The sequence below is a fragment of the Spinacia oleracea genome, chromosome 1, assembly GCF_020520425.1.
Source record: "Spinacia oleracea cultivar Varoflay chromosome 1, BTI_SOV_V1, whole genome shotgun sequence".
NCBI classification, from domain to species: Eukaryota; Viridiplantae; Streptophyta; class Magnoliopsida; order Caryophyllales; family Amaranthaceae; genus Spinacia; species Spinacia oleracea.
This window is the reverse complement of record NC_079487.1, coordinates 123,283,531-123,308,505: the sequence shown is the minus strand read 5'-3', so window position 1 is coordinate 123,308,505 and position 24,975 is coordinate 123,283,531. Positions and strand designations below refer to the sequence as shown.

The 24,975-nt window shown below is 37.0% G+C and overlaps 3 protein-coding genes across 4 annotated transcripts; 2 read left to right on the top strand and 1 right to left on the bottom strand.

The window, feature by feature from the left end:
* Nucleotides 1–1,286: 1,286 nt before the first annotated feature.
* Nucleotides 1,287–5,522, bottom strand: LOC110774966 (GTP-binding protein At2g22870). Its single transcript, XM_021979565.2, has 4 exons — nucleotides 4,684–5,522; nucleotides 3,453–3,522; nucleotides 2,238–2,400; nucleotides 1,287–1,923 (listed from the first exon to the last, which is right to left on the bottom strand). Exons 1-4 carry the CDS (start codon nucleotides 5,219–5,221, stop codon nucleotides 1,705–1,707), a joined length of 990 nt encoding a protein of 329 aa, XP_021835257.1. The 5' UTR covers nucleotides 5,222–5,522; the 3' UTR covers nucleotides 1,287–1,704.
* Nucleotides 5,523–7,517: 1,995 nt separating this feature from the next.
* LOC110774973 (lysine-specific demethylase JMJ32) lies at nucleotides 7,518–10,693 on the top strand. Of its 2 annotated transcripts, none has more exons than XM_056843239.1 (5): nucleotides 7,518–7,671; nucleotides 8,078–8,996; nucleotides 9,089–9,264; nucleotides 10,211–10,269; nucleotides 10,369–10,693. In XM_056843239.1, the coding sequence occupies exons 2-5, from the start codon at nucleotides 8,307–8,309 to the stop codon at nucleotides 10,437–10,439; spliced, it is 996 nt and encodes a 331-aa protein (XP_056699217.1). In that variant the 5' UTR covers nucleotides 7,518–7,671; nucleotides 8,078–8,306; the 3' UTR covers nucleotides 10,440–10,693. The 2 variants fall into 2 exon arrangements, with proteins under 2 accessions (XP_056699217.1, XP_021835271.2); XM_021979579.2 differs by having other exon boundaries at nucleotides 7,537–7,665.
* Nucleotides 10,694–14,584: 3,891 nt separating this feature from the next.
* On the top strand, nucleotides 14,585–24,462 carry LOC110774985 (beta-adaptin-like protein A). The gene is made up of 11 exons (XM_021979596.2): nucleotides 14,585–14,875; nucleotides 15,874–16,390; nucleotides 17,233–17,357; nucleotides 18,100–18,298; nucleotides 19,692–19,920; nucleotides 20,045–20,211; nucleotides 20,561–20,770; nucleotides 21,026–21,136; nucleotides 21,236–21,412; nucleotides 22,567–22,986; nucleotides 23,838–24,462. Exons 1-11 carry the CDS (start codon nucleotides 14,817–14,819, stop codon nucleotides 24,126–24,128), a joined length of 2,505 nt encoding a protein of 834 aa, XP_021835288.1. The 5' UTR covers nucleotides 14,585–14,816; the 3' UTR covers nucleotides 24,129–24,462.
* Nucleotides 24,463–24,975: the final 513 nt, after the last annotated feature.

Sequence of the window (24,975 nt, the reverse complement as noted above, 5' to 3'; positions counted from 1 at the left end):
CATGGATGTGAAACCCTAAAAAAAAATTCATTCATGGATGAGAGTCGAGAACCTAGAAAAACTCTAGGAAAAACCTAAGAACAAATTGGAAACAAATCAACAGAAAAGAAACCAAAATAAGACAAAACATAAAGAGAAAACAATGAAAGCAAGAAGAAGGGTGGAAAATAGTCTAATTTCCAAAAAAAATTAGACTACTTCCGATCTAAACGGCCAAGAAAATTAAAACCCTAAAAGATGAGAGAGGAGAGAAAAAAGTTTTAAGGTCGGCTCTAAGGAGACCTACTTTTTAAACTCTTTCACTGTGTTCGGTAGAACGATTTTAACAAAGAAATGTGAGTAAATTTGTGTAATATGAAATGTGAGTAAATTGGTGTAAATATGAGGATTCCATAATTTTATTTTGTTAGGTTGTCAAAATTGAAAATTGTGGAAAAGAAAATATGTGAAAATCTAGTTGTTTTTGTCAACCTTGTTGAAAAGTGATGGGAAACTATGGAGTATGGAAAACTGATGAAATTGAAATTTAAATCATAAACTACTTTTTCGGAAATGATTTTTCAATTTTTCTTTGTTTGTTTCGTTAAGGGTGTTTTGTTTGTTTCGTTAAGGGTGTTTCGTTAAGGGTGAAAATCAATTTTTCAAATGTGAAAAACAACTTTCTAGAGCGAAAATCAATTTTTACTTTGAAAAGAATAAATGCCATATTTTCTCAAAGGTGGAAAACAAAGTCCATATGAGAAACAAAACCCTAACTCTTCGAGTTTATCTTGTGGAAGATTGAAGGATGACCGAGTACCTATAAACTTTTGTCAGCAGCATCGGTGACAATAGTTTTGCGTCGTTGGAGTTTACGAGAGCTAGGGTGGTGTACGAGAGAGAATGAGGTTAAAAAAGACTGAACTCTTCTACTCGCTTATTTCTTAGACAATTTGAGCCCTTTCTTTTTCGCCTAAAAACATAACCGTGCTTGTTAGACAATTTGAACCCTTTCTTTTTCGCCGAAAAATACCATGGTACGTCAAAACAATACGATAAGCGAACAAGATAACTACCTGGTATAATGTTAATATTGAAAAGGTTACCAATTGTCCCTCTATGTTCTATTCACCTTATTTCAGAAAAAATAAGTTTAGAAATTCAATTAAGTTCAGATAAGATAAGTTCATGAAAAAGAAAGGTTGACCAAGTACAATTTATAACTAAAATAAGTTTTGATGATTTCTAATAAGTCCAGTTAAGTTCAGGAAAAATAAATGAAAATCAAATGAATAGAACGCACCATAAAAGCAAGAATGAAAAATTAGTATGTAGTGGAGTAGCCTAACAAAACTTGGTAAGAGTACGGTACATGTACAATATTGATCAAGAAGTTAGAAGTGATGACAATGCTAGAAAGAAAAAAGAAAGTACAAGCCTGGAGCATTATTAGCCTTGTCTATTGAACTGGCATGGTACCGGAGTTGCTCCTTTGTAACCTACTGTAATAATTGGTGGAAGATGGTTGCTCATGCAATATAAAGGCGAGGAAGCAGCTGCGTCCAGCATCTTCAATTGAAAGCACTAATAAGCTCAAGTTCTGGGTAAGTTTTGATTCCTTCATATCCAGTCCATATACTGATAAGTTACCTAGAAAATATTTCAAAGGTTCAACCATCACGGATCCAATTCATTGAGGAATGATGATGATGCATCTTCAATCGTTTAATGCTTCAACCAATAATTCCGTAATTGTGCCATGTGCAACAATATTTCATCTCGGCCTTGATTGGTCACACTGCTCGTCATAATCCAAGGAGGTGCTGCTTCAAAGAATTCACGTATCAATTCCTGAAAATCTTGCACATTTTCTTCAGGCCTTTTACCCCCATTCTTCTTCTTTTTCCTCTTGTCGCATTTTGTGAACACCAATGTCATTGGAATCTACAAATGGAAGAACGAAAACACTGTAAATTATCTGATATCCGACCAAGCCTAACCATGTAATGTTCCTTAATTTCTTTATTGAAGGAATTGTAATGATATTTACGGAAACTTCGAAGAAAGATGAAAGGAAATAACACAGTCAAGCATAAAAGAAAAGGATGGAAATGGTCAGACTCATACTGCCCTAAGCTGGACCATTAAACATGCAAAGACTTTTCTTGAAAAATGATTACAAGTATTCTTCATAAGAGTTCAATAAAGAATTGTCCTTATGTTTCTTCTAATTCCAAGTAGGAGATTGGATGACCAACCTTATTTTGACCCAACCAACTTGCATACTCAAGATCAATCTTTTTGGCAGGAATTGTTGCATCTATGAGAAGAAATACTGAAACCAAGGTTGATCTCTTTAGAAAGTAGTTCTTGGTGAACTTGTCCCATTCAATTCTGACCTCCCCTGGTGCAGCTGCAAACCTGTTCAAAGTACAAATCATCAGCAAAATAACCAGCATTTAAAACTGCCATTATTCGTAATAAAAAGAGATGAGAGGCAATACAAGAACAATGTAATGTTCTATTTTATGATTTTTTTTTTTGAACTTATGTTCATAGCTTTTGATTTGATTTGAAACCTTCATGTTAGTGATGTTTTTTATAGTATGACTTTTGAGAGATTAATAACCAGACTTAGTGTAGGAAACAAAGATATATGATCATCAACATAAAAGAAGCATACAAACTCAACAATACAAAGAGAGCACAACATGGAAACTTATGATCAACATAGGTGGTGGCAACAGAGGGCAACATTTTGAAGGCAAGTCACAACAGAACGCCACCACACTAGTAGCACTGGAAATATGATCGTTAAATTGGAATTCATAGGAAAGAGAGTGAACATGGGGGAAGGGGGATAAAGGAAGAAACTGATAGCTTATGAGTGGCAGTTGACGGTAAATACAGATGATATTGGATCAACTGAAGTTAGACAAATATGAAGCAATATATAGCAGGAACGAAAGTGAACGGACAAGCGGTAGTATAGCCACCAACAGATGAAGTTATCAAGAGTACTGAGATGGGGCTGGGAACAATCAGTTGTTGAAATATGAAAGTCACAGTGAAGGCACAAACAGGTTTAAGTTGTCTAGAGTTATCAGTCATATAAGATCTTTCATTAATGCTTTACAAAAGTTCAGTGGAATTTCATAACTTCTACTAATAGATTAACAATAGTAACAACTTCAGAAAGGATTATAGATTTCTTTTGGTCAGTCATGCAGACAGTACAAGTTGTCCAAGAATCAAGGGGGAACGAGTAGAAAGTTAGTCAGTTTAAATGTTAATGACTAAATAAAGCAGTTCTCAGCCCCCAATTATTTCCGCCTCACATCGTATCAATACATCCCTTCCAATTATATTATACCATCTTGGTTGACAGACAATTCATCATACAGGTGGAATCCACATCTTAGTTTGATGGGATATCATTTTCAGAATTAAACAAGATAAAACACAATGCATACCCATATCCAGGCAAATCCACCAAATACCAGCTATCATTAATTCGGAAATGGTTGATCAATTGAGTCTTACCTGCAGAGAATGAAGATCAAGACATTAGTATCACATCATTTTTCAACGTCTAAGAAGACAAATGATGAAAACATTCGAAATGTAAATTTTACTTATGTGGAACAGACCTAGGCATACAAGTGAATCCTGGCACATGCCATTCGAGTTGTGTTAGTTAGGGTGCAAATTTTGTTCCATCCTAAAAAGGGGGGGGGGGGGGGGGGGGGGGGTGGGTAAATAATGTATAGCAAACGGTACTTTGAACAAGAAGTCCTAACTCGGTTAACTGACAGAGCTTTGACAAGAAAATCCTGGTGTACAACTCATACTTAAGTTCTATCTCAACCCAATAGAAATAGAAACCCCCTACAACAATAACAAGCTCGGGATCATGTTGCTGGCTGAACATTTGGGCTCACTGATCACAGGAATGTTTTATCCATCAAATAAGCACAAAAGGAGGCAATAAACCTTCAGAGTACGGTACACTACTTTTCAAATGCATTGAACTATTGACAAAAGTAGCTATAGGCAACAAAGATGTGCACATGATTGAAATTAGGTTTCATCAGATTAAGCTTGCTCAAGAAATTTCAGCATCAACAAATCTATATGTCACTGATATCTCCAGGCAACAATAGCCACATTGATATTTCTCTCAGCAACCATATTCTGTAGACTTTTTCTTTATCAAAACCCGGTCCAACAATAGACTTTTTCCAAGCACCAATTGTAACCAAATATTCAAAGTTACCCCATCCATAGGTGGTAGGTACACAAGTAATAAGGTGATTGGCAATGTAAAACAAGACTTCCTCAGCCAGCAAGTAAACTGACAAGGTAAGAACTTCATAGAAATGGCTAGATAAAATTCAAGTGAAGTCACCCAAATTTGACACAACCCTAAAGCTAACTTCTCACTCCAACAACAATCTAACCATCATCATTTCTTCACAAAATCAAATGCAAAACAAATAATCCAACTAGTAATATAAAAAGCAATAGCAAACATCAAATTATGTAATAAAAGAGTACCAATGCGATAACATTTGTAACAAAATTCTAACTTTAGGCATAGACTGAATACAATCTGAGGTTCCGAGACTTTAACCAACTAAGTTAGCTCACATCCACACCAAATTCTTAATCAGTGTGCAATAAATTAACAAAGAATCAACTAACCAGGCTTCTTTGAAGTAAGGGCAAGCTTCTTCCTCCGAACAAGTGAATTAAGAAGTGAAGATTTACCCACATTAGACCTACCAACAAGGGCAAACTCAGGTAACCCATCAACAGGGCACTCCTCAGTTTTCGAACTACTCTTGACAAACTCAGCATTAATCACTTGAGAATTACTAGCATACTTGCTAAGCACAATGTTAGACCCCTTTAGAATCCGAGCACTCGAACTCGAAACTGAACCCGAACCCGAAGCCAATGAAGAAATGTCAGTTTCTGGGGGAACAAACAGCTTTTCTATTGAAATCTCAATGTGGGGTTGTTCTTCATCTTCATCATCGTTGATTGATTGTCGTTGGGGTAAAGTTGGGGAATTAGGGTTTAGGGTAGGGAGAGTTGGGGATAAGGAGGAGAAGAGAGAGAAAATTGGGAAGTGGCGAAATGAAGGGAGGATAGATGGGTTAAAATTGAGGTTTGGGGTTTTGGGTTTTAGAGGGAGGAGGAATTTGGTTTGGAGTTTGGGAAGGTGGGAAAGAATCATCCTTTTTCTGAGTTCTTGCTATGTTCTTTACTGGGTTTTCTCTTTGGTTTTCAGTGGGGGAGATGAAGATGAGGAAAATGGAGAGAGATTGAGGGATTAGGGGTGGTGTACTGGTGTAGACTGGAAGATAACAGAACGGTTTGAGCATTCAACTGAGTTTGGTACTTTCGCTGTTTGGCACCCTATCTAAGTGATGGTGCCCTGGTGGTGAATGGTGAATAGAGGAATACAGGGACATCCCACATCCAGGTTAATCTTGGATAGTGTTAAAAGATTGAAGTTTTTATAGTTTTTATGTGTATGTGTGCTCGAATCCTTCTTGAATAATATTTGGGTTATTATAGTACAAAGATTAAATTTAAATGGATATATATTATGATATATTCATTAGATTGAGTTTATTCAAGTTAGAGGTGAAAGTTAGGTTCAATAGCTTTTCAACGTATGGTCATAAACTCATTTTTGAATGAGAAACGAGGGAGTTATGACTGTTTTATGAAAAGATGCCTGAAGCAGGGGATGTTTGATCAAACCCGTTTGAGGATCTACGAAACCTACTGGAAGTTCGACTTAACCCTTTGATGGTTAAACCGGACCCAACTGAGAAGAAAAGAGGCAGTAGGTAGGGATGGGAATGGGTCCAGGTCTGGGTCCAGGACTTGGTCCAGACCCGGTTGGACCAGATCCATTTTTAAGGGTCTGGGTCTAATTATTTGAGACCCAATGGATCTGGGGGGATCTGGATCCATGTGTTTAAAAATGGGTCTGGGTCTTGGACCCAGACTCGGTCCAGATCCAGTCCATGGACTCAGTCAATTATTAAAAATTAGGAATAGTATAATTTGATACATGACTACATTAGTATTTTGGCACTTATTTTGCGAATTGTGATATTTTATGTATCGAATGTGAATATGTGATGGTAAATGACGGTTAAATTAATGGCGAAGGAAAATTTTCTACGACAAAAATGTTAAAAATAAAAAAATAACACTAGACCCATTTTTGACCCATTAGACCCATTGGATCTTGGTATTGGTCTGAATTTTTCAGACCTTATGGATTTGGGGGCGGGTCTGGGTCCGCCTAAACAATATGGGTCCGGGTCTTACCAGATCCGGCCCATGCCCATCCCTAGCAGTAGGTTCATGGTTTTGAAGGTTCGGCCGGACCATAAATAGGTTCGACCAAATGTGATATTGGTTCGATCGAACAGTCCAGGCAAGCTGTTTTTCTTCTCCGCAAGCTTCAATCGACGTGGTATTTTCTTGTACCTTTGATTGTATTGATGTGTGACACTATAAATACCCAATATAATGAATTTTTCATTAAGAGATAAAAGTGTGAGTGAAACACAAGTGAGGTTGAAACTCTATATCTAAGCACACTAAATATATCCTCTTCTTTACCTTTGATAATCTTTGTAATTCTTTCTCCATTGAAGAGTAATACAAGCTCCAAACCCTCCCCGGGGGGATGTAGCTCATTTAAGAGTGAACCGCTTTAAATCGTTTTGTGTGTTTTAATTCTTCATTTACTGCTTCTCATTTATTACAACAATAAATTGTCATACAAATCAACATTTTTAAAGTCCGAAAGGTCATTCATTTATAACAGTATGCATAATTGATTACATCTTCGAATCCTTCCTCTAATATTTATAATATCGTAGTCGCTCATTCAGACAAAAATATTAAGCTTAGGCACAAAGGTTCAACCCGAACAGATACGAGTGCGCGTGGACTTTAACCATCTTTTGGCCTCCTAAAAAGAAAATTCATCACAGGCCGGACCTAACACAAAGAAATGGTCTTACCGTGAGCCAAATCTATTCAAGCCTATACACATGGTGCCAAATCTATTCAAGCCTATACACATGGTGTCATGGCCGCAAGCCTTGTGCGGAAAATGAATATCAAGGCTCGGGATACGAGCGGGTGCTTGCTTTAGAATGGGCTCTTCTATTGGCGACAAGAGCGAGGGTAGATTGGGGCGCTTGTGTGCGCACAACAAACACAAGCGGGATCGACGACAAGAATGTATATGTTTTGCGGGAGACTTTGCTAAGTCTTGGAAAGCTTAAAAGCATGCGACAACACAATAACAACAACGCAAGTGATTAAGCACAATAACATAATAATTCTCTCTAAAGCCTAGAAAACTGTTAGAAATATTCTAAAAAACAATAAAAAAGAGAAATGCAAGTAAAGAAATTTTAGATTCTAACCCATGGGCTCGACCCGAAGCACGAACCAACCCTGCACACAACCAAACCAACCCTGCACACAACCATCCTTACTTTCCCCCTAAAAAAATATACTTTTGGCTCTCCTTTGGCTCTCCCCCCACCGTCGCCCCGCCGACATCTCCTCCTCTCACCCCGCCACTCCCTCAACTTCTCTCGCCGGGGATCCTCCATCCGGCCACCGGTATCCCCACTCCAGGCACAGGTTCCTAATTTAGTTAATTGTCGTGTATTAACTTAGTTCTATCAATCCCAAACCATTTTACTTTATATTATGAGTTATTAATACTCGCATTTTGCGTTAATTAGTTTAGAAATCAGATTATTTATCATGAAATTATTTTGTTGCAGAACTTTTTTGATTGTATATTCCAGGAAATTTAATTTAGTATCCATGTTCCAAGTTTCCAACTACTTATAATTTCTTCAATTCCAGTAGAACTTATACTGTGATTGCACGAAGCCACGCAGAAGAGCTTATTCCATATACTATAGATTTTAGTTCTTTTAGAATGATCAAATTGGTTTATGTAGTTCCAGTATGGTACATGTCAATTTCTTTAGAATGTACTATGTCTTAGACATGTAATTACTCTGTCCATATTTTGCAGGTAACTAGTATTTGCAAAGGAAGCTTTTACTGATGGATTGGAGTATGTTAGGGATTGATTAGTATATGTATATGGATTAACTTGTCGTATTAAGAATCTCTTTAAGCTTCTATACACTAATCAGTAGAATCTAATTCCTTAGAGGGCACGATGATCTAGCATCTTCCTTGTGTTTTCGTTGGCTTCTTAGAACAAATTGAAGCTTTTCAACTCCATTCACTCACTACCTATGGTGAAAAACTGCAATATTGGCATTGAGGAACTAGAAACATTATGGGAGGAAGTTAGAGAGTTAAGCTTCGGTACCTCTACCGAGGTGGAACGACTTCATTCTCCTCCTTCGCCAGTTGAATTTCTTAGAAATTATGTGATGCCTAATAAGCCTTGCATCATATCCAATGCTCTTGAACACTGGCCTGCCCTCTCATTATGGTCTTCTGATGAGTATCTTTGCCAAGCCCTTGGGTCAGCTAAGGTGTCTGTTCATCTAACTCCAAATGGTCGTGCTGATTCTGTAGTCCCTAATCCGGTAGACCCTTCCTCTTTGTGCTTTGCTTCTGCACATGTGGAAAACATGTCCTTTCCTGATGCTTATCGCCTCATCTCTGATTCTGAAAAGCGTGGAAATTTTGTTGCATATGCTCAGCAACAAAATGATTGTTTTCGGACTGAATATGCAGTTTTAGGTTCCGATTGTGATGCACATATTGATTGGGCCTCTGAAGCTTTAGGTTGTCTTCCTGAGGCTGTTAACCTTTGGATTGGTAACAATCAGTCTGAGACTTCCTTCCATAAAGACCATTATGAAAATCTTTATGCGGTTGTTTCAGGTGAGAAACATTTCCTTCTATTGCCACCTACTGATGTTCATCGCCTGTATATTCGTCCTTACCCAGCTGCAAATTACTCCTATTCTCAGGTGTATGTCTTTTAATTCTTAAAGTTTTCTCGTTTATCATTCATCAATTTACGAAGTACTTCAAGGCGTGAAATTTGGTTCTTTTTTTGCAGGATACAGGAGAGTTCAATTTGGAGCTTGAAGATCCAGTTAGACATGTTCCTTGGTGCAGTGTAAATCCTTATCCGTCTGAAGGGAGAGAGGAGAAGGAACGCAGTGAATTTCCTTTATATTTTAACGGGCCCAAGCCATTTGAGTGTACAGTTAAGGCTGGGGAGATGCTATACCTGTAAGTTTTACAGACAATCTAATGTTTCTATGTGTTACCGTGCAATGATATTTTCTTACGATGGGTACAAAATAGATATAGATATACCTAACTACTTTAGCATACTTCCCGATTGCTAGATGAGCCCTGAACTAATCTGGACTTGCTGTAGTTGTGAATTGAACTTGGGTAGCCTACTAGCCCTTATTGGCCATGAACGATAACTTATTTGAACTTACTGATCCTGAACTTATACGTCCTGAGTTTATTTGTCTTGAATTAAGTGAAAGTAAGGTGAGAAGAACAAATCATAATTCTCCCCATTAGGAACTCATTGCTTACAGATTTACATGTAATCTTGATCAAGACCAAAAGGAAACATCCTAATTGAAACCATTTTGATGACCACCCTTAATCTTTATGTACTATGAAGGACATTTTTTAACTAATTTTTGGCAAAGTTCTCTCTTTTTCTTAGACCTAATTGGAACCCATGACAGTCAGAACCCCAATCCCAATCCCAAGTCGTATGAGCTATTGATGTCTGCAACCCATGCTTCAGCAAATAGACCTTGTGGTGGAATATACCTATTAGTTTCTGTTATGCTTGTAGTTGCTACATCTTGATCTAACTTATTAAGTCTTTTAGAAAAGAGAGGAAATGAGAGGAGAGGTCTGTCAAATGGCTAATTGTGTAATGTTCCATTTGTAGTGAATCCGTCTTATAGCTTTATTTTATTGCTGTTGTTGGTTAACATCAAGTTAACAGAAAGTACAATGTAGAACCTGATATCTGATGTGAACCGATTGTTGAAAGGAGTGGAGCTAAGCGCTTAGAGGATGTTATGGATAGCGATACTTTGAACATTTGTGTACCTTGTACTTTTTGTAAATGTTGGGATGTAGTGTAGAACTTGCTTCACACATCACATTGCTAATCATACCGAGTCATTTACAAATTTTGCAGGCCTAGTATGTGGTTTCATTACGTGAAGCAAAGCCCACACACTATTGCAGTCAATTATTGTAAGAAACACTTAGATAACGTAGTTTCATCAATCCTTAGATTCCAAGTATCAGATTCTTATAGATTTCAAATGCTTAAGCTTCATCTATTTCTTGCAGGGTATGATATGCAGTTCGATATCAAATACGCTTACTTCAACTTTTTGCAGTCGATTAATCCTACTGCCTGAAGGGAATGTTACAAGAATTTGTTATTTGATGCTTCTACTCGCATCATGAGCGATTCAATTTTGGTATATGCGAAATGGCAAAGTGCCGTAATGTGTTGTATCAATTTCAATTGATTAAAGATACTTGAATTAGTAGGTATTTTTCTTGCTATTGCTTTTTAGGGCAGTTATTGGTTTTACTTGTAGAGAGCAACTTTTTTCGTTCCCCCTTTTTCGTTTCTTTGTATTTTAGATTAAGGACCCGTTTGGTCTCACTGTTAGTTTTGGTCTCATAATTTTGAAGGTCTAGTATGGTTTTGATTGAATCAGGAACTAGAAAACTGTAACACCCCTACCTCTAATTCACTTAATTAAGCATACTAGCAGCGGAATTAACCTAATTCGGTCGGGACATTACCCGCCGTAACTCCCTCTTGGGAATTACAAGGCAACTATCAATCATAAGCTATTAAACTCCAAAATTCACATAATCATCCTTCTCAATTCCTTAATAAAAGTACGAAACTTAATCAAGAATCTTTACTTAAACTTGTTACAACTTAACATTAACTTAGGTGAACTTGGTAATAGTCAAATCCTCGCCACTACTCGTTTCCGTGGTCCCCAACAGTACAACGGAAAACAAAACGGTGAGCCGAAGACTCAGTAACAAGTTACCCTAGCATCGTAACATCATTTCAATTCATTTTATTTAATAAACAGGGAGAATAGAATATAGTAAAACATTTAATAAATCAATATTTCAGAAACATCATTTCAAAAACATCATTTCAGGAACATTAATTTCAGGAACGTCATTTCATTAATCCTTTTCCTTTTAACAGTATTTATTCTGGTCGTCATGACTTTACAGGAAAACATGGTAGGACGTCTCCTACGAACAGGGGAAGCCAGTGCTTCATAACAGGGGGAGTCAATGCTCCATAACAGGGGAAGCCAGTGCTTCATTTCAGGGGGAACCTTGGTTCCATATCAGGGGAAGCCAGTGCTTCTTATCAGGGGGAGCCTGGGCTCCATATCAGGGGAACTTGACCAGTTCTTACACTTTTATTTATCATGTTTACATTTCTTTTAATCGAACATTAATCAGGAAAATCTCAATCATTCAGGGTGGTTCAATAAACCATTAAATCTCGTTATTTCATAAAATCATTTCTTTCAGGAATAATAATTCATTAAATCAATACTTTGCATAAAGCTGCATTATCGTAAAACAATTCAATCAAATCATACTTGTAATCCCGCAATTCATAAAACATCATTATGAAACATCAATCATTCATAACAACATTCATAAATACATTTCGAAGGGAATGCGGGTACTAGCAATAACCGTTACCTCAACCGTAGTTTTTATACTCCCTGTCTGATGGATCGTCCTTCCTGAGCCCCGAGTCTGATTTCTTTCAAAATATCGAATTTATTGAATTAGTATTAAATCGATAAATAATTTAAAACTAATATTTTATAAATAATAAATTTATAAATAGTGAATTTTGAAATGATTAAATTTAATAAAAATATAATCTTTGAAAATATAATTAAACGTTATTTCAATCAAAATATATATTGCATAATTTACATTATTTAAATTTCATAAATTAACGAAAATATTATTATTTACATCAAAATTTCGGTCACAATATAAATCTGAAATTATTATTTAATATTCTTATTAAAATAAATAACAATTGATTAACATGAGTATTTTAGAAAGAATGAAGCTTACTTTGGGATATTGGGCCAAAACAAAAGTTGGGCTTAATTTTGAGAAATAAAATACCAAAGTTCCAATTACTGGAACTTGTCTCTCCCCTTTTCTTTTTTTTCTTTTTTTTTTCTTTTTGAAGTTGGGTACGAAGAACAGGAAAGCAGGGGGGAGGGCAGAGCCACAGCACGACAGAGGAGAGAGGAAGGGAAGAAGGAAGAAGGGACGGCGGTGGCTGAAGCCTGGGCTGCACGGCGGCGCGAAGGTGCGCCGGTGATGGTGGTTGGCCTTTCGGCGACGGAATCGCAAGAAAAGAGCAAGGGGGGGGGGGGGGTCGCGCAATACAGGGGAAAAACAGGGGAGGGGATTGAAGCAACGGAAAGGAAGAAGGAAAGGGAACGGCGGTTGGGCGGTGGCCGGCGGCGAGGTGCGACGCGATGCTGGGCAAGGAGGTGGAAGCACGCCAGAAGGGTGGTTCTGGTGGCTGGACTGCTGCTCGAACGCGGAGGAGAGAGGGAGGCAGGGCAGTTGAATGAGAGAGACGGCGAGGGTGTAAGGCGTGGCGGTGGTGGATTTTAGAGGAGGGTGCAGAAGCTCGGTGGTGAGGTTGTTTGTTGTGTGGTGGTTTGCGGCCCTAGTGGCACGTCGAAGAAGAGAGAAAGGGGAGCAGGCGAGGGTGGGTTGCGAGGAAGGGGGAGAAATAAGGGAGGTGTTGCGGTGGTGGTGCTGGGTGGTAGGTGAGGCGGGTAATGGTGGTGGTGGTTTCTGTGGAAGGCAGCCACTGATGGTGGTGGTTCGAATAAGGCAGGAAGCAAGGGAGATGATTTCAGTTTAATCCATTGGTTTTGGTTGAGAAATAAAATGGCAATTTGTGTCTGACTATAACACTAAGAAGAGTGAAGAAGAAGATTCAACCCTTGGGGATCAAGCAATGCACCAAGACTGATTTGTGGAAAGGGGAGTGAAAAACATACGTGGAGAGGAGGAAGAGAAGGGAAATGGAATTTTGCTCTTCAAGGGCATTTTTGTAATTTCACTAAGTTAGGCATAATTTCTGAAAATTGGTTTCTAATTTAGGAATTGATAAAAATAAAAGTGTTTATTTAGAACTAAGTTTTTAAATAATTCTTTATAAAAATATCGTTAACGAAAAAAATAAATTTAGTTTCCGAATAAAATAAGAACGTTTCGAAATTATCATAAATCCGAAAATAATTAAGATTTAAAAAGGTCGTTAAGCTCGTAAATATAAAAATTAAATTATAAAATCCGAAAAGTAAATCGTGTAACAAATCTTAGAATTTCAAGAGAAATAAAACTTCGTAATTAAAAATAAAGTTCGAAATTAGGATTTAAAACGATTTTAGGCTAAATAAAAATAATTAAGCCTAATTAACCGAGTTTTAAAAATTCAGGTATTACAAAACAATCGTACGTAAGTAATTATATTGATTTTTAAAATCTTTGCTAACAGCAGAAAACTTGAAACAAAAAACAACACAAATGTAGGAAGTTAAAGCTTAAATCAAGTTTCTGCATTTTTTTTTTGACATGAAGTTTCTGCATATTTTCAATGTGCAAAGAATATCATAAACAATACGACCATAGAAAGTTAAAGCTAAAATCAAATTTCTCCATATTTTTAATGTGCAAAGTATATTAAATATTTTTGGATGACGAAGTATGATAAATTTGTTACTGTGCAATTTTTTTTTAGAATTTTGATTTTTTCGAATTAGGGAATAAAACATAAATGAAAAAGAAAATCTGGCAAGCGTGGAAAAAACATGGCAGTGGCATAACATTACTGTCTGTGCTAGATCGGCGGTGGCCTAAAGCTATGGTTGTTCGTTATGGTCTATATATGGCTAGAAGATTGGGTTATCAAAATGTGTGGGTTGAGAGCGATGCAATAAATGTGATCCAAGCAGTAAAAGGTTCCAATAATGATCTCCCCTCTATCCGTAATAAGTTACGAGAGCAGTATAAATTATAAATAGGGGTGGGGGATTCAAACCTAAGACCTAATAAGCCATCAGTTTTAACCACTAGATCAAAATCTCATTGGCAAGGTGATATACTCGTGGTTGTTCAAATTACCTTATTGACACTTTTCTCCAAAGTATTACAACTTTGACAAAAATTGATTTAAATTAATAAAACGTTATGTATCTCCTTCAAATAAAAAAATACTCGGTAGCTATTCGTGCTAAAATGCTAGATCTTATAACAAAGGACAACAAAATAAGTGAAACTTGTTCTAACCTGGTGATCTAGACACGACTTAAAATACCCATTTAAGATTGGGTCCAATCCTTAGTCACTCGGATTTGACACGAGACACACACTACATGGTTAAGACTTAAGAGCCGTCTTCAAAGACAACACGATTACAAAGTACAAACTCCTTACTAGTCCAAGACCAAAAGACTCGAGCGCACACACGAGTACAGTCTACAGAGTACATGACACATACCAACTCGTTCCTTGTTACGTTCATAATCATTCAACATCATCAGATCGGAAAACCCCCCAACAAACAGCAGATCTCCAATTCTTCATTCTCACGTTCTCTCAAATAATCGGTCGTCGGAAAGCCCTAATACTCTCCGACGCCGGCGAATCAAGATCGTCGCCGACGCTGGCGAATCAAGATCGTCGCCGACGCCATGGCTCCGCCTGCATATCAATCCCAACGATCTTCTTCTTCCCCTTCTCAACCTTCCGGGTAATCTCTCTTTCTTTTTTATATCAATTATCTTAATTTTCATTTTGATCACTGCAATTTCTCGGAATTATCACCATTGCTGCACTAATTTTGGCGATTCATCCAATTTTTATGTATTGCATTAACTTTTCTGAGTTAGAGCTAGTAATCTCTTTCAGATAGTGCTGGTATTCATTAATCTAGTTGCTTTTAGCTAATTGTTGTGGTAACATGTTCATGTTGGAGCGTGATGGCGTGAATAGACTTTGTTCTTCAAGTACTAAATGATCATTGAGGAATTTGGTTTTAACTTAGTATGTGGAGTGATTTGGTTCCATAATGCTTGTCGATTTATGAAGTACAATATGGTGCAATTTTGTTTGCCCATTGGGTTTTAGTGCAATGACTAACAAATTCTTGTTTCTAGTGCATTGAAAGGGGTTATGGTTAGCAATGGATGGTTTGTTGGAGATTTTATGTTTATAACATAATTACTGTCTTACTTTGGTGAAAATGTTGCTTCTTTTAGAGGGTGGAGTTGATTGGTTGTCTGGCGCAGGGGTTGTTTATAGCTCTCAACTGATGGCATTGGTAGTTTTGGGTTGATTGATTTGGTTTGGTGGTTGCTATTGAGGTGTGACCCTAATGACCTGTTTTCTATGGGGGAATGGATTTTGTGGGAACGTATTTGAAAACTGGAATCTCCTAGAAGAATGTTTACCCTGAGAACTTAGTATATGTTAGTAAGTACATATTGATGAAGCGGATTGCATTCTCATATGTCTGGTTAACATTTAATCTGTAGAGGCTTCAGGCTTGTATCTTTCCCCAAATGGAAAAGAATATGAAATTTTCGTGCTTGTTACTTGAAAATGTTTTCTTCCGTTTCAGTTTTTACAATTCATTTCATGGTATTGTTATTGGTGTTTCATTAACTGGTTCCAATAATCTATTTTACCAAGAAATTAAACAAGCCATAAGTTCAAAAAGTAAGAGAGTTGGACGATCTGTATCTGCAGGAAAAGCGAAGTTTCAGATTTAAGATTACAGCTACGGCAACTTGCGGGAAGTCGTGCGCCTGGAGTTGATGATTCTAAGCGCGAGCTCTACAAGAAAGTGATCTCCTACATGACAATTGGCATTGATGTTTCGTCGGTTTTTAGTGAAATGGTCATGTGCTCTGCCACATCAGACATAGTTCTAAAGAAAATGTGTTATCTGTATGTGGGAAATTATGCCAAGTCCAATCCTGATATTGCGCTTCTCACTATCAACTTTCTTCAAAGGGATTGCAAGGATCAGGATCCAATGATTCGTGGTCTTGCCTTGAGGAGTCTTTGTTCGTTGCGTGTTCCGAATTTGGTTGAGTATTTGGTTGGGCCTTTGGGCTCTGGGTTGAAAGATGGTAGCAGTTACGTGAGAATGGTTGCTGTCATGGGAATCTTGAAACTATATCATATTTCTGCTAATACTTGCATTGATGCTGATTTCCCTGCAACACTCAAGCACTTGATGCTCAATGATCCTGAAACCCAGGTGTGGATCATTAATACTTTTTAACTTATTGCCGAATAACTGGACAACATTAGATGGAGCTTTAGTACTCCTGCACTTTCTATTCTTTACGTATTCCGTTTTGGACGTCTTTTTTTAATCTATACGTTTGGAATATTTCATTTTATATTGTAACATAAATGCTCCTAATATTCTGTCAAAAATCGTGCCAATTGATTGTTTTAATCAATCAAATTCATTGAGAAATTAAATCTCTCATATTTTCCCATTAGGGGCATTAAATCTCTCTCACTTTCCCAATGTCAGATTTTTATAAAAGTGGAAACATTATTAATAAACGTAATTTGCATTGTTTAAGTAAAAAAAAAGATTTTTTATCCACTTTAATTATTTGTTAAATCGCGTGCATGATGCCAAACGTAAAGATTAAAACAGGGGGAAGGGAGTAGCTTTCATCGATTTGCTTGATTTTTAGATTTTGATCCTTTTGGCTACTCATTCCATGATTATTTTGCCAATCTCTTTGGAACGAAAACTTGTTTCGTTTTCATGTAAATCAAAATCCTGATTTTTAGAAGAAGATATCATGAAGGCGACATACTTCTCGCTTCCTGGACAACAAACATTTAATTTCTGTATGTACTTCAAAGGCTCTGAGGCAGCTACTTGATCTTAACAATGGTCCAAATATTCTGAGAGCTGATGATCACCTAAAATATTCTTTTCATGATTTTTATTTGGAGTTGTCCTCCTACTTTGTTCTAAAATTTTGCGTTGACAACCTTAGGCTTTGGTGATTTCTCTTGCCTTCTATGATTTCTGGATGACGTGGTACAAAGTCTTACTTGATATATTTCTGTCAGGTTGTTGCTAATTGTTTATTAGCCCTGCAAGAAATATGGAGTGGGGAGGCAAGTTCCTCTGAAGAAGCATCCAGGGAGAGAGATTCTTTGCTTAGGAAGCCACTTATATATTACTTTTTGAATCGGTAAATTACAGATTCTTTTTTCCTCTTCGATTGTGAAATTTGTTTGACATTACATTGGCCTTCATAAAATGATTCTACGTGGTTTATATTCAGCAGCTCTTTTGGAGCATCGTGTCTAGTAGAGCTATTGTCCAAAGAAAATTTATACTTATATTTAAATAGTGTCAAGAGCGTTGAATAGGATTGTGCATTGTGGGGATATAACTGTTTCATATGCCTTTCACTCCTCTGTATGCTGCTTTAACAAAAGCAAGGTAGCATGTATTGATTCTTTATAATGTATGAGATCTATACACTTGAGAGTAATAATTAGGGGGAATATGGAGTTGGACGAAGGCTCAGATTTTGGACTTGTTCAAGATCTTCTTTCAATGTAACTCAATAACCCACAAGTTTCTCTCTTGAACTTGCCGAATTGAGGCTCTCTTTGTGCCTGAACTGCATGGTATTTGGTTTAGTAGCACCAGGTTTATTTAGCAGAACCCTGTCTTTAGCAGAAATCTAGTTAAGCTTGCATCAATTTTAGCAGGTTTATTTAGCAGAACCCTGTCTTTCGTTTGGCGAAGAAATTTTAGTAATATCCATAACCTTGACATAATGGCCACGGATCTAACCTCCTCAATGCCTAAAAGTATATGCTCCTTTAATATGTATCATTGTACTTAATGTTGCATTCATTCTTTTCCTTGACCTAGCTTGAAATGTTCTTTCTAATTTCCAAATATCAACTGTTCACAATCAGGATCAGAGAATTTGGTGAATTTGCTCAATGTCTTGTGCTCGAGTTGGTTGCCAAATATGTGCCATCTGATAACAGTGAAGTATTTGACATCATGAATCTTCTTGAGGATAGGCTTCAGCATGCTAATGGTGCAGTTGTTTTAGCCACCATCAAGGTGTTTATGCAGTTAACCTTGTCCATGACGGATGTTCATCAACAGGTACATTATACATGGATTTAATAGCCTTTGTTAGGATGCTTATTTGTAATTAATAGCTGTAGGTGTTATACTTATACGCGCAACAATGGTTATATCCACTTAGTCATGCGAAGTAATTTATATGTGATGCTTTAAAAGCAGTTTTGCTGTTTTCACTTCTTATGTGTCCAAGCTTCTTACTTATTTTGGAGAGTTGATATTTCTCTTTATGTGTGTGTGTGTGTGTGAAAAGACTACCCTGAATCGTGTTTGAAACTACTATTTACTGTGAAGTTGTTCTTGCTTGTCTATCAGATTACTTTTGAAAATGTGATCCCATATTCCTTTATGGGTGTTTATTGACCCGTAATGGAAATTTCTCAGTCTCTTCTACTCCCTCTGTCCCTCTATTAGGCCACATTCCTGTTTTGGAATGTCCCAAAAAATAGGCTACATTTCATATCTAGCAAGTTAAATTTATTAAGTTTCCAATATAATTTTTTCTATTTTTTGGGTTTGATTTCAAGCCAATTCCTTGAGAATGATTATAACCAAATGTAGCCTATTAAGGTGAGATGGAAGAGTGAGTAATATTCAGTTTATTTGTGTGGTATATTCATTTGTCGAAGCGAGCAATTTTCTGGCTGTCATCTTGCTATCTATTTCTCTAGGTTTTAGGGGACATTCGAGTCTGAATTGCGAAAGCTTTCTTTCTAAAATGTGTCTTCATGAGTCGTTTTATGGTTATTTGATACGTAATTTTGCATTGTAGATTTTAACAAGGTCCTAAAGAAGATTATACATCAATTTCCTACTCTCCGTCAGTATTTTCTTCCTATGTTTCTTTTAATTTTGATTACAGTACTCGATTTATGTTGTAAGTTGTGTTACTCCGACTCTTCATTTCATGTCAAGTACCCGTGTCGTATAGTCGACATCCGGATATTGGTATGACACTTAGACACTTCATTTTGGGCTAAAATTTCATAAAATCGTGTGCCTGACTCTGCTAGCTGAGTCTGAGGGACATAGGCCGTAAGCATCAGTGCATAAAAAGGCTCGCCTAGACGCAATGCAACATGGGTTCAGCGCCTTTGTTTGTTTAGGGAGGCGATTTCAACGAGGCACACTTAAAGGTGCACAGTTTTTTTCACAATTTGTTTTTTAAAATTGTGTGCCTCACTTTAAGAGTTTAAGGTTTGCTGAGGCGCAGAAAGGTGCTGAAGGATCCCTAATCCCTGTTTCAGTGCGCCTTGAGACTTTTTGTACACTGGTAGCCAATTTTGAAAAGCTTGATGTCTGTGAATGAGATTTAACAAAGTGACCTTATGTTATATATAAATAATATCAAAATTTAGGGTAAGATTTTGTTTTTGAGTTACCCAATAAATGGTTCTCTGTATATTCTTCTCAGGTGTATGAACGTATCAAAGCCCCACTTATTACTCTTGCCAACACAGGGAGTCATGAACAGTCTTATGCAGTGTTAAGCCATCTTCATTTGTTGGTGATGCGTGCACCAATGCTGTTTTCTTCTGATTACAAACATTTCTATTGCCATTATAATGAACCATCTTATGTCAAAAAGTTGAAGCTTGAAATGTTGACTGCAGTTGCGAATGAGGATAATACTTACGAAATTGGTAAGGACGACTCTAGATTCTTACAGAGTCTTGGGAACTTCTGTGCCTAGGAAATAATTTTTGTACAAGATTGTTGATAAATTTAAATATGTCATTTACGAGCGATTTTCTTGAGTTATTTCAGTGACAGAATTATGTGAATATGTTGCCAATGTTGACATCCCAATTGCACGTGAATCTATCCGAGCTGTTGGGAAGATAGCTCTTCAGCAGTACGATGTAAATGCAATTGTTGACAGGCTACTTCAGTTTCTAGAAATGGAGAAGGACTACGTGACAGCTGAGACTCTTGTGAGTTCAACTATTTCCTGCAAATATTCCTTATTTCTATTTTTTGGTTGAAAGATGTGAGAGGATGCGAACATAAATATGCTTGAAGCCATTAAAATTTTGTTATTTATTGCAAGATATGTTTCAATTGCATGGACATCCTTCAACTGAGAATACCGAACAAACTAGCCATACTCATAGACTCATAGTTCAATAGTGGTACACTCGAAATGTAGGAATCCTTGCTAGCTTTGGTCTGTATGTATGACTGTTAGAGTTGCTACCCTTCTTGATATATGACCACTGTAAAAGTTAGTTGACCGTGCAGCTGGATCTAGTCTGGGAAATCACTCAAGTTTGGTATGTGCAGGTCCTTATCAAAGATTTGCTGCGTAAATATCCCCAATGGAGCCATGATTGCATTGCTGTTGTTGGAAGCATCAGTAGCAACAATGTTCAAGAACCAAAAGCTAAGGCAGCTCTTATTTGGATGCTTGGGGAGTATGCACAAGATGTGGCAGATGCTCCCTATATTTTGGAAAGTATGATTGAGAACTGGGAAGAAGAAGATTCTGCTGAGGTGAGGATGCTGTTTCATAAAAATTATCATGTATTCATGCAATACAACATGGTCTTGATGGGCATGGTATCTCAAAATACTTTTTGTTTCTAGGTTCTAGTTGCAAAATGAGGTTGCCATTTTGTTTTTTCATGCAAATGTAAATCGAAATAGTTAGGATTCAAATTGTAATTCCCAGTTTCTAGTTCAAAAACACACATATTTTGCTTACTTCCACTGTCTTTTTGAGCTGAACATTCTGTTGCTACTACATAGGTTCGTTTGCACCTTCTAACAGCATCAATGAAATGCTTCTTTAGAAGACCGCCTGAAACTCAAAAGGCACTGGGAACTGTATTGGCAGCTGGAATTGCTGATTTTCACCAGGTTTGTGTCGTTATAGGCCACAAAATCACAAATGCGTAGGAATATACAGTGTAGATTTTAAGTTTGTGCACTTTCAATTAAACATACAGTTATCTGCAGGATGTCCATGACAGAGCCTTAATGTACTATAGGCTTCTTCAACAAAGTCCGTCTATAGCTGAGAAGGTGGTAAATCCTCCAAAGCAAGACGTGTCAGTCTTTGCTGATACTCAGAGCAATGAAATCAAAGATCGCATATTTGATGAGTTCAACAGTCTATCTGTTGTATATCAGAAGGTAGCTCAGATTCTTTTTGTGCAACTATTATTTCATTGTAGCTTCCTGTTTGAGAATTTTTCTGTCAATTTTCAGCTGCATTTTATACATAATATTGTTGTCAAAAAATTGTGGATTTAATAGAGATATCTAAAGTCTGTCTTGAATGTCCATTTCTGATGGAGCCAAAGATTCATTTGTTCTTTTGGTTGTGGGATGTAATGGACTAAATCAAAATGGCTCTTAAAACCTCTTCGCTTCCTTTCCATGAAGTAGAAGATGGTCTTCCCGTTGTCGTCCCGTTATCGCTTTTGGGTCAATTGGAAACAATCTCTCTACAATTGCAGGGGTAAGGTTGCGTACACTCGACCCCCCCTTACCCCGCTTCTTGCGGGAGCCTATTTGAGGCAATGGGGTAATGATAATGATGAATGATCTAAAGTCTGTCTTGAAAAGGCAAGAGGTTCATTACATTCTTGTAAGTTGGTTGATTGTGCCACTTGTGACATGTGCATAGCTCTGAAGGTCTGGGCCGTCACGTTTTCTTTGTTTTGGGTCGAGGGAGGATGATAAGTAAAGATAAGGTGTTGTTCCTAATTCCAGGGCTTGATATTTTAGAAAAAAAAGCAGTGAATAATGGTTCTATGAGTTCCACAGGAAATGCTTGGGCTTCAAAGTGGTGTCACAAATAAGTGAATAACTAGTGTTTTAATTATTTTCCTGGAAAAATGAATTTTCATAAGGTAAACTTTTACCCTCTTGTTCCTAGATCCCTATTTTTTGATGGCAATGAGTTCACCAAGTTGTGTGTAAATGAAGATTTTGTGTCCGTAAAAATATTTATGTGTTTTAAAGTTCTTTTGATACTTCTGCTTGTCTGTAGTCCATTGATCTTTTAACAACATTTCTTGTACCAATGAACATGAACATTCTTCCAGTTTCTAGCTTCCATCTTATCAATTGCCAGAGTTTGTTTTCCAACTTTCTTCAGTAATCGTCCGTATGCATGCATTATCTACACCCGCAGTTATTTTTGTATCAACTATCAGATATAGTGGTTAGCACTTAGCAACAGTATGACAGTGAAGTTATTCCAAGAGAATTTGGTATTTTATGATTGTTGGTTCAATTGTAAAAATTAATGAATTGATGGAGAAGTGGTTTTCCTTCTGCAGCCGTCCTTCATGTTTACTGACAAGGAACACCGTGGGCCATTTGAGTTTTCTGATGAACTTGGTAATTTATCGATTGGATCAGAATCTGCCAACAGTGTGGTTCCTGCTCAGATAGTTGATGCTAATGACAAGGATCTTCTTCTCAGCACAACAGAAAAGGAAGATAGTAGAGCTTCCAGTAATAACGGGGATGGTTACGGTGCCTCTCTTATTGATGCATCTTCAGGACCTCTGGTTGCTGTAGATACACAGCCAGCAGTACAAGCTGCACAGGCGAGCATGGCTATTGATGATTTACTTGGCTTAGGTATCACTGCACCTGCTCCTCTTCCACCTTCGCTGAAACTTAATGCAAAGGCTGTTATAGATCCAGGGACTTTCCAGCAAAAATGGCGGCAGTTACCCGTATGTTTAACTCAGGTTTGTGAATCACTAATGCTTTACTTTATTCTCATTTTTATATAAGGGTCGAGGAATCTATTTAGTGTTGTTCCAGAGGAAATGAGACGCTTAAACAACCAAATTTGTCAAATAACAGAAATATGCTCCTTTCTGCCTTGTGCAAATTAAATTTCCTTTATTGCCATATGAAGGTAAAGGAAATCAATTTATTTAGTGTTGTTCCAAGAGAAAATAAGCTGCTTAAGGGAAAAAGGCCTATTATTCCTTGATTTCCGTATAAAAACTAAGTACGATTTCGATGATACTCTTTTTTTTTTACCATTATAGTTCTTGATGTCCCTAGTACTTGACAATATCCTTTCTTTTCTTACTCCCTTTGGACCTCTTTTATTAGTTTCTTGTGCTATGCTGCATATGTCCTTGAGAATCAGTAACTGATTTCTTACTCTGGGTGCACTTGGCATATATTTACATGGACCAGGAAGTTGTTGGAATATTGCAATATGTTTGGTTTAGTGACACTTTAGTTAAGCCAAATGACAGTTGATTGTTAATGTTCCCAATTCCGAGTTACATGGACTTTGAAAATAGTCTTAAAGTTGAGTTTAATAAGCTTGATTAACCCCTATTTGAATCATATTGTCAACTCAGCACGTCTATTCATTTTAGTTAAGCCAGCAGATTCACCCCATTTTGCATGTTGCATTTTGCATTTTGCATTTTGCATTTTGCATTTTGCATTTTGCTGCAGGGGACACTGGACAGTGGTAATGTTGATAGTTGCCAGTTGCCAGTTGCCCGTTTATGCATTTATAATTCCTGTTACAAGATTAAGATACAAGGAGTTTGTTATCTGTGAATTTGTGCAGGAAATCCAGATGACTTCCCAAGGTGTTGCGGCATTAACCACACCCCAACCCCTTATCCAGCACATGCAAGGGAACTCCATACACTGCATTGCCTCAGGTGGTCAATCACCAAATTTCAAATTATTTTTCTTTGCTCAGAAAGCGGAGGACACATCCACATTTTTGGTAGAGTGTGTTATTAACAAATCATCAAGTAAAGCTCAAATAAAGATCAAAGCCGATGATCAAAGTACATCGAATGCCTTCTCAGAATCATTTCAGTCAGTTTTCTCCAAATTTGGCATGTCCTGATTCACCACCCATGTTTTATTTTCTGCTGCTTATGGGCAAATCTGTGGAGTCCGTCTCAGTTTTCCCTCTCTTTATTCTTCTTTGCTCGTCTGCCTCTTTTCATAGCAACTCTTTGTAGATGTAGATTGTTGTACAATGTGTAACATAAGAACCTGTCATCAAGTTTAGTGTTACTTCCAGCTTCAATATACGGTACTCGTAAGTAGTTTGAGCTTTTAGAGGAAGATTTTTGCTTTTGATGTTGGATACATTTGTAAAATCGAGTATAACTCGTAATTACTTGTCAATATTTTCTAAGGTTGGAGATAAGAAAGCCCTGTGGTGATTCTAGTTCCCTGTTTTGTACTATTCGTGACTTTATAAGTTTATATGTATGGACTGAGGATATTTTTGACAAGTAAAATCAGTAAAATCAAGTCATTGATAAAAAGTCAAATTAAAATTTACAAGAGAAATATATGGGATTATGGGATATTGTAATCAATGGTCGACTACAAGCTATAAAACCTTTTTGACAACTTCATGTACAATTATTTGAGTTCAGGAATCTGACCAAGGATCAACTATAAATCAGTAAAATCACTATAACTTTAAATAGTAGTCACCATAATTTTGTTACTTGTATACAAGGTAATGTCATAAGTAATACTACTCCGTAGCAATCGGCAATTTTGATTATAAAATTCCGAATTCTGTCCGTGTCTTGTAAGGTACAATCAAGGTTATTTCTTTTTCTTTATTTGCTCACTTAACTTTCAAATGAATGCAACACAAAATAGCCAATACTGGAGCATATATGACCATTTATATTCTACTCCAAACCTTGGAGATTAAAAAAAGTCAATTA

What these genes read in the sequence shown, in the direction of transcription:
- LOC110774985 (XM_021979596.2), top strand. Translation starts at nt 14,817, where the DNA reads ATGGCTCCGCCTGCATATCAATCCCAACGATCTTCTTCTTCCCCTTCT. An exon ending in TGACGGATGTTCATCAACAG is followed by an intron (nt 18,299 to 19,691) that starts GTACATTATACA and finishes TATTCTTCTCAG; the next exon opens with GTGTATGAACGTATCAAAGC. An exon ending in AAGAAGAAGATTCTGCTGAG is followed by an intron (nt 20,771 to 21,025) that starts GTGAGGATGCTG and finishes GCTACTACATAG; the next exon opens with GTTCGTTTGCACCTTCTAAC.
- LOC110774973 (XM_056843239.1), top strand. Translation starts at nt 8,307, where the DNA reads ATGGTGAAAAACTGCAATATTGGCATTGAGGAACTAGAAACATTATGG. An exon ending in CAAATTACTCCTATTCTCAG is followed by an intron (nt 8,997 to 9,088) that starts GTGTATGTCTTT and finishes CTTTTTTTGCAG; the next exon opens with GATACAGGAGAGTTCAATTT. An exon ending in CACTATTGCAGTCAATTATT is followed by an intron (nt 10,270 to 10,368) that starts GTAAGAAACACT and finishes TATTTCTTGCAG; the next exon opens with GGTATGATATGCAGTTCGAT.
- LOC110774966 (XM_021979565.2), bottom strand. Translation starts at nt 5,221, where the DNA reads ATGATTCTTTCCCACCTTCCCAAACTCCAAACCAAATTCCTCCTCCCT. An exon ending in GTGGATTTGCCTGGATATGG is followed by an intron (nt 2,401 to 3,452) that starts GTATGCATTGTG and finishes TACTTTGAACAG; the next exon opens with GTTTGCAGCTGCACCAGGGG. An exon ending in GTTGGTTGGGTCAAAATAAG is followed by an intron (nt 1,924 to 2,237) that starts GTTGGTCATCCA and finishes TTCCATTTGTAG; the next exon opens with ATTCCAATGACATTGGTGTT.